Source organism: Numenius arquata, chromosome 2, assembly GCF_964106895.1.
Source record: "Numenius arquata chromosome 2, bNumArq3.hap1.1, whole genome shotgun sequence".
NCBI lineage: Eukaryota > Metazoa > Chordata > Aves > Charadriiformes > Scolopacidae > Numenius > Numenius arquata.
This window is the reverse complement of record NC_133577.1, coordinates 23,876,006-23,884,217: the sequence shown is the minus strand read 5'-3', so window position 1 is coordinate 23,884,217 and position 8,212 is coordinate 23,876,006. Positions and strand designations below refer to the sequence as shown.

The following is an 8,212-nucleotide window of genomic DNA, read 5'->3' as shown; positions in this document are numbered from 1 at the left end:
TCCAGCACTCGCTGCTCTTATCTATAGCATTGGCATGTCATAGCAAGGGGCGTTTTCGCAAAGATAGGCCACAGAAGGACAGCTTCTATTTCAAAAAAAAAAAAAAAAAAAAAAAGGAACAAGAACCAAAGGCATTATGTGTTCGATTCCTGTGCAGTTACTGCTGTAACAGTCAGCAGCTTTGAGGACTTTTTTCTTGTGATTTGATACATAAGCCACATTTCCTATGTAGCACTGCCACTATTTTTTTATCAGCTTTTTGAGATTGAGCTCAGTAACCTTTTTTTTTTTGCCTTTTCCACCCGAATGAATTCAAAGGCAGCAAATGTGGCAAAAACTGAATACCGCTCATCTCGACTTTTCCAAGCAGCTAGTTTTCATTAGAAATAAAGGAAAATAAATACAGATCACATTTTCTGTCCTGCAGTTAAAAGCCTGCCACAGCTGAAAGCTCTGCTTTCTTCTTCCCCTGCAGCCTCACTCAGCTCGCACTCCAGCTCCGCTCATGATCTGAAATGTGCAAACACACTGTTTCTTGGCTTTCCACCAGTATATATAAATATATGTAATTTTTTCCTTCGCAGAACCTGGAGGCTAAAGCAAGAGGGCAAAGGAGTACGTGACTAAAACATCCAAACTTCCTCTTTCATAAGCCATCACATGATGAAGTGCAATTACAATTCCTGCCTTGTCCCTGCCAATTGCAGGCGCATTGCCTCACCCGAGAAACCCGGCTTCTTCCCGCGTATGTGTGTGAGAGTGTGTGTGTGTGTGTGTGGAGGCAGCAATCGCTGCAGCCGGCTTGGCGAGGTTCCAGCTTCGGGCTGGAGAAAGAGGGCAGTGGGTGGAAGACGAAAACAAAGATCTGTTTACTTAGCATGCATGGATAAAGCGTCTTTCCAGCCGGGGAGGGGAGGAGGGAAGAGAAACAGCTTTAAAGGACTTTGATGCAATGTGAAAGGAAGGCTGCTCGGGAAAAGCGAGCCCGTGTTAACCCTTGGCTCTCCGGGGACACGTCGGGGCCGTGGCCGGGCTGTCCCCTTCCCCTTTCTTCTGCCCCACGGTGCGGAGCGGGGACCACCCCTGAGGGCTGCGGGGCAGCGGCCGTGGTGCGGGGCTGGGTCGGGGCAGGTTTTTTGTTTTGCTTGTGAACAGCCCGGCGCCTGCAGGACGCTCGGCCGGGCGTGCAGTTGCAAAGTCACCCAACCTGGCACTGGCACCGGAGCTAAGAGCCAGCCCGAGGACGAGGAGAGAGCGGGGCAGGGCGAGGCAAGCCACCCCCGCGCTCCCGCCCCGGGGGCGCAGGGGCGGCCGCGCCACCGAGCCCCCTGCCCCGACGAACGTTCCCCACCTCACCCCCCGCGCCGAGCCGAGGAAGAGCCGGGGGGAGGCGGCGCTTCGTTCGGGGCAGGCCCGGCGGCAGCGCCCCCGACCCCGCAGCGTCCCGGCCCCGCCGTCGGGCGGCTGCCAGCCGCGGAGAGGCACCTCCTGCCGGCGGCGGCGGCGGACGTCAGAGCTTCCCCGGCCCCGGCCGGCCCCCGCCTCCCGCCCTCCCTCCCCCGTAACCTACATAACGCCGTGGGAAGGGCGGCCCCAGCACGGGCGTCGGGGGGAGCAGCCTCCGCCGTGTTTACCCTGCCCGGGCAGAGGCGTGCAGCCGGCCGTGCGTGCCGGGATGCGCCCGGTGAGGGGTCGCTTCCCCTCCCGCGGCAAACGGGGAGAGCGAACACCCCCTTTTCCTCCTTCCCTTGCCTCTCCCCCCGGTCCTCCCCCCCCGTGTTTCGGTGGGCGTGCGGGCGGCGGATGAGCGATTCGCAGCGTGGAAGGGGGACGGGGAAACATGTCTGCAGGTTTTTCTCTTTTTTTTGAGGCGTTTGCTTAGTCTGTGTGAATTTTGCTAATCTGCATTAGAGAACCGCTGGTTTGTGGTTAAAAATGACAGGAAATCTAGAACGTCCTATTTCCTGTGTACAATGATACAATGACAACAGTTAAAAAAAAAAAAAGTAATCGTTGTATTTGTTTATAATGGTGTCTCCTGCCCCGGCGGGGAGAACAAAGCCGGGCAGCGGCGCGGGAGGGCGCCAGCCCCTGCCCGGCGGTGGCGCTGACCGCCGCTGGGGAACGGGGGACCCCGCAGCCGCGGGGTGCGCCCGGGGCGCCGCACCGTGCCCAAGGTCACCGGCCCAGAGGGGCGGGGAGACACCGAGCCCCCCCCGCCATCGTGCATCTCTGCGGCCGCGGGTGCCAGGTTTCGGCAAAACCCCTCGGCGGCGCAGGAAACGGCAAGAAAAACAATAATAAAAATAATAACAGAACAGAAGAGGGGAGTTGCGTCGCACCCCCGCCCCTCGCCTGGTCCCACAGCCCTCCCCGAGAGGCAGACGGGGCGGGGGCGCGGCGACCCCCCCCCCCCGCCCCGCGGCGGCAGGAGGGACCCCCGGTGCCGGTGGCGCGGGCAGGGGCCGGGGCCGGGATCGCGGCAGCAGCGGCGGCGGCGGGGCGGGGGCGCCCATCGCGCAGGCGCGGCCGGCAACTGTCGAAGAATCGAGGCGGCGGCGGCGCGCAGAGGCGGCGGTGGCGGCTGGAGCCCGGCACGGCACGGCGCCGCCGCCAGCCCCGGCCCCGGCCCCCGCGGCAGTCCCCGCCCCGCCGCGCCGGCCCCCGCCGCCCCGCGCCGCCCCGTAGTAGCCAGCGAGCGGGGGAGCCGTGCGGGCGGCAGCGGCCGCAGCCCTGCGCCAGCCGCGCCGCGGAGATGCGCGTCCCCGCCGTCCTGTGAGCGCCGCCGGCGGAGACGGCGAGGGGAGCGGCGTCCCCCGCAGCGGCTCTGCCTGCCGGGGCGCCCGCCGCGCCCCGCTCCAGCGCAAGGAAGAGGAAGGCGAGGGGGAGGGGACCCGGCGGACGGTCCTGCTGCGGCCGCGGCGCCCGAGCCTCCCCGTCGGGACTCCGGTGGCGAGGGGCGGCGGAGGAGGAGGAGGAGGAGGCGGCGGCGGCCGGAGCCGGAGCGGGGGGCGCTCGCCGCTGCCCCGGGGCCGGGACATGTCGTCGGCGGCGGTGGCGGCTGCTTCCCGCAGGCAGTCGTGCTACCTGTGCGACCTGCCCCGCATGCCCTGGGCCATGATCTGGGACTTCACCGAGCCCGTGTGCCGGGGCTGCGTCAACTACGAGGGCGCCGACCGGGTGGAGTTCGTCATCGACACGGCGCGGCAGCTGAAGCGGGCGCACGGCTGTTTCCCCGAGGGCCGGGCCCCGCCGCCGCCCCACGCCAAGCAGCCGCCGCTCTCCGCCAAGGAGCTCCTGGCGCAGCAGCAGCAGCTCGGCCACGCCGCGGCGGCGGAGGCGGCGGGGCGGCCCCCGCCGCAGCCCCTGGAGCGCTACTCGCTGGCGGCCGAGCGGCCGCCGCCCCGCCTGGGCGCCGAGTACGGCGGCGGACGGCAGGTCAACGGCATCCTGGTGCCCAACGGCTTCCCCAAGCCCGAGGAGCCGCCCGAGCTCAATCGGCAGAGCCCCAACCCGCGGCGGACGCACGCCGTGCCCCCCACCCTGGTGCCGCTGGTGAACGGCGCCGGGCTCCCCGCCGCCATCGGCGGCCTGGGCAGCCGCGCCGCCGCCGCCGCCGCCGCTTCGCTGGCCGCCATCTCCGCCGCGCCCGCCCCGATGGCCGTCCCCGTCCCCCAGCAGCCGGCGGCGGCGGCGCAGGCGGCGGGGCAAGCGGCGGGGCAGCCCGGCGAGCTGGGGCACAAGCGCCCCGGCTCCGTCTCCTCCTCCTCCTCCTCGGCCGGCGGCGGCGCGGCGGGGGAGCACGACGGAGGCGCCAAGGAGAAGCGGGGCTCGGCCGAGAGCCTGCCGGCGGCGGCGGCGGCGGAGCTGGCCGCCGAGGGCAAGGGCCGGCCGGGCAGCGAGCAGGAATGGCTGGCCAAGCCCAAGACGGTGCGGGACACGCTGCTGGCCCTGCACCAGCACGGCGGCCACGCCGTGCCGCCCTTCGACAGCAAGTTCAAGAAGGAACCGGGCATGGCGGGCGGCAGGCTGCTGGGCTACGAGACCAACGGCGCCGTGGCCAAGCCAGGTGAGGCGGCGGGGGCCGGGGGGTAGGGGAGGGCAGGGCGGGGGGCGCCTCTTCCGGCATGCGGGGCGGAGGATCCCGGGAGGCGTCGAGGCGGTGGCCCGACGGCCTGGGTGGCCGGGTGCCCGGGGGGTGGCCGCGGCCACCCGTTTCTGCGATTGCACGGCGGTGACTCCCGTGCTCGGCGGTGCGTTGCGACTGAGCTGCCTTCTCACCTTCCTCCTCCTCCTCCTCTTTTCTCCCTTCCCCCCCCCCTTCTGCCTCCGCAGGCGCCCGGGCCGCCCGGAAGAGGAAGCCTTCCCCCGAGCCGGAGGGCGAGGCGGGACCCCCGAAGATCAACGGGGAGGCGCAGCCCTGGCTGCCCACCTCGTCGGAAGGGATGAAGCTGCCGCTGACGGCCACCCCTTTCATGTCGCCCCCGCCGCCCACCGCCTCGCCCCACTCCAACCGGACCACGCCGCCCGAGGCGGCCCAGAACGGCCAGTCCCCCATGGCCGCCCTCATTTTGGTGGCGGACAATGCCGGGGGCAACCACGCCTCCAAAGACGCCAACCAGGTCCACTCCACCACGCGGAGAAACAGCAGCAGCCCCCCCTCGCCCTCCGCCATGAACCAAAGAAGGCTGGGCCCCGGCGGCAGGGAGGTGCCGGGCCAGGGGGCCAACGCGGCGGGCGGGCTGGAGCCCGTCCATCCCGCCAGCCTGCCGGACTCGTCCCTCGCCGCCAGCGTCCCCTTGTGTTGTACCCTCTGCCACGAGCGCCTGGAAGACACCCACTTCGTGCAGTGCCCCTCCGTCCCCTCCCACAAGTTCTGCTTCCCCTGCTCCCGGCAGAGCATCAAGCAGCAGGGAGCCAGCGGCGAGGTGTATTGTCCCAGCGGGGAGAAGTGTCCCCTGGTGGGCTCCAACGTCCCCTGGGCCTTCATGCAGGGGGAGATCGCCACCATCCTGGCCGGAGATGTGAAAGTGAAAAAGGAGAGGGACTCGTGACTTGCCCGCTCTCGCCGCCCAACGTCACCTTGAACTCAAACTGCTCGAATTCTGTATATATCTATAAATATATATATATAAATATATATATATCTCCAAGACAAGGGAAATGTAGACTTCATAAACATGGCTGTATAATTTTGATTTTTTTGAATACATTGTGTTTCTATATTTTTTGAAGACAAAAGGTATGTACTTATTATAAAGGCATTTCTTCTAATTCTTCTCCTTTTTTGTTTTGGTTTTTTTTTTTTCGTTTTGGTTTTTTTTTCCTTTTCCCCTTTTGTTATAGCAACTATTTGTTGTGCTTCCCTGGTGACAGTTACTGTTCAATGTAGGCTGTGACTTGCGCTGCTTTTTTTAGAGAGCACTTGGCAAACCAGAAATGCTTCTAGCTGTATTTGTATGCACTTGTTTCATTTTTTTTCTTTTTCTTTTTCTTTCTTTTTTTTTTTTTTTTAATGCCAAATACACTTTCTGACATTGTAAAGATTGCCTTACTGTCTGTGATTCCTTATTCCTGGCCCCTGTCCTGTAGAGCTTGTCGCATGCAGGCTTGGTCTGAGGCGGTTGGGGAGAAGAGTGGCTAGCCAAGGCGGGGATGCCCATTGCCATCCGTAGGCGAGCTTAGGGAGCAGGAGGGCTTTCTCCTGGGAATGCGCGACTCGGGTTGCCATGGCAGATCTGCCAGATCCCATCCCAAATTCCTCCGTGTTTCTCAAGGGAAGTTGCCTTCAGAGTAGGATGTGGAGAGGTGTCCGAGAGGCGCTGTTGAGTTAGGGATTTCTGGGTTTGTTTGGTTTTGGTTTGGGTTTGTTATTTTTCTTTTTTTTTTTTAAGGCAAAGTTGACCGCAGTTCACGTGATCAGTTGTAAGATTACAAGACTGCATTTGTTCACCAATTTCATACCATAACGTGGAATTTTGATAACGAACTTAATTATACCATTGGCGAAGGTGCCAACATAGCACTGCCATCTCTGAAGTCTTCAGTGTCACTTCTGAGGCTTTTGTGGTTTTAGACAAAGCTGGGGAGGTGGGGGAGAGACTGATTTAATATTTTTTTTTTTGTTATAAATTTTACTTTAATTTTCAGATAGTACAGGTGGACTTTGAGTTTGCTTATCAGTCACCTCTAGTGCTGTTGCTATTGTTACTATCACTGACCCGGTGTTTCCAAGTAGTGGCAGGTACGGTGTGGTACAGTGACAGCGGTGACTGAGGCTCTGCCAGATTGCCCGCGGGCATATCAGTGACAGCCCAAATGTAGGTGGAGGAAACCTGTAATTTCCTTATTACGTGTGCTTGAAACAAACCTACTGCTATTCTTTGAAAATGAAAATATAAACTGGTTGAAATGAAAGCAATTAGGGCTGCACATAATGGCCCTGGCCCTGCCTTTTAAGCTACTTTGGAGAACTCTTTTGTAAAGCCACTTCTTTTGATCACGCTTCTGCATCACCAAGCAGACTTCTAAAATCAATAAATCATTGGTTACTAGAAATAGTTTGAGTCTTACAGTGATGTTTTTGTGCTGTTTATAGTTCGTTGGCAACGCTGCAGCTGTACGAGCCCTTCTGTCGAGGTGTTTATAACTCAGTTATAAAGCGGTTGTTTCTGAGCAAAAGGGTGGCGAGGTCGTCCCTTCCTGGGGATGGGCTAATAAACACTTTGAGTATCGGAAGAGGAGGAGGAAAAATCTGTTCAGCCGACTATAATTTGAAGAATTTTGGGTGCTTTTTCGTCAACTGTTCTTATTGTGATAATGTTCAGACTGCAATTTAATGCAGAGTAGATCTTTTTTGGAAGACTACTTTTTTTTTCTTTTTTTTTTTTTTAAAAAAAAGAAACGGTCATTATTAGTATTTGAAAATCAGAACTGCACATGCACAGTAATTTTTTATGAAGTGTTTAATGAGCACACCCACTACATTGTGTTCCATATTACAGGTCAATGTAATATTAGATAAGACTTGCATGATAAACAAATTCATTGAGTCAATATTACGCTTTAAAACTTATACCTGTAGTCAAGATTGGTGTCTTATGTAAACACATTTAGCCAATTTGAAGAAAACGCACATTATATATATATACCTATATATATACCTATATATAAAAAAAACAACTGTAAAGGATTCTTTGGAACCACTATGATCTGTGTAAATGTGTATTTAGGCACTTTATTAAAAAAAAGAAATGGATTTTGAGCTGATAGATGGTAACAAGTTCTTCAAAGTTGCTTGGCATAATACCTTGCATGGGATGAAGCTCATGTTTTTGATTAAGGTGGTATCCCTACTCTTAAAAAAGGAAGCAAAACTGAAACCCCAAAGCCTCCCTAAAAAGGCCCCCCATTTTGTGTTATCAGGTGGCCCAGCTCTGAGCCTGCTGAGGGCAAGACCTGCTCCTGACAAAGCCTATCCTTGTTTTGGGGCTGAGGGACCTTGGTGTGACTGGGCGGAGAGGCACCTTCCTTCTCCTCCCGGCCGGCTGCCTGGCTCCCGCAGCTTTGTGACTCCTGGAGAGGATGGAAACTCCCCGGCTGGTGATGCCAGGCGGTGGCCCGGGAACAACGTAGCTGGAAAAGAAATGGCTCACAGTAGCTACTCTTGCGCGGCTGACGTTCAGCCCCCAGATCCCGGCCAAGTCTAATCTGCACTGTAAAACTGTAGAACTACAAAAGGAAACCAAAAAAAGGGAAAAAATTAAAATCTGAGGGTGTTCATGTATAGCTCATTTTTCTCACATTCAATGTTGCTTTTTTTCTTTTTTGTTGCTTTACTGAGTTACAATAATGCTCTGGTGGATTCTTCCTTTATTTACTGCTTCCTGGGCTACAAGCTTTTTTCTTTTTTTTTTTTTTTTTTTTTTTATTACTTTGAAGTGCTTTAGCTGCAACAGTGCTACTGTTAATATTCCTTTTTAAACTTTTTAAAAGGTGATACTGTAATTTGTGTAGTATTAAAAGTGTTTTAATGAAGAATGTGTGATTATTTTTTTTCCCCAAACTTCCATCACTTTTTTTTTCAAAGATATTTTTTCCTGGCAGATCACCTGTGCAGTGCTTTTGTTGATAGCTGCTGAACTAACCTGTTGCCGTTTTTACTTTTTTTTAAATTTTTTTTTTTACTCCTGGCACTAAGTATAAGGAAACT

The 8,212-nt window shown here is 57.1% G+C and overlaps 1 protein-coding gene across 2 annotated transcripts; it reads left to right on the top strand.

Annotated features, from left to right (window-relative positions):
• The first annotated feature begins 3,039 nt into the window (after nt 1–3,039).
• IRF2BP2 (interferon regulatory factor 2 binding protein 2) lies at nt 3,040–5,054 on the top strand. Of its 2 annotated transcripts, none has more exons than XM_074168870.1 (3): nt 3,040–3,651; nt 3,700–4,024; nt 4,336–5,054. In XM_074168870.1, the coding sequence occupies exons 1-3, from the start codon at nt 3,040–3,042 to the stop codon at nt 5,052–5,054; spliced, it is 1,656 nt and encodes a 551-aa protein (XP_074024971.1). The 2 variants fall into 2 exon arrangements, with proteins under 2 accessions (XP_074024971.1, XP_074024970.1); XM_074168869.1 differs by having other exon boundaries at nt 3,700–4,069.
• Nucleotides 5,055–8,212: the final 3,158 nt, after the last annotated feature.

Excerpts from the sequence above, each read along its gene's own strand:
- IRF2BP2 (XM_074168869.1), top strand. The coding sequence starts at position 3,040 with ATGTCGTCGGCGGCGGTGGCGGCTGCTTCCCGCAGGCAGTCGTGCTAC. Across the intron at positions 3,652-3,699 it reads CCGCCATCTCCGCCGCGCCC|GCGGCGGGGCAAGCGGCGGG; the intron begins GCCCCGATGGCC and ends GCGGCGGCGCAG. Across the intron at positions 4,070-4,335 it reads CGGCGCCGTGGCCAAGCCAG|GCGCCCGGGCCGCCCGGAAG; the intron begins GTGAGGCGGCGG and ends CTGCCTCCGCAG.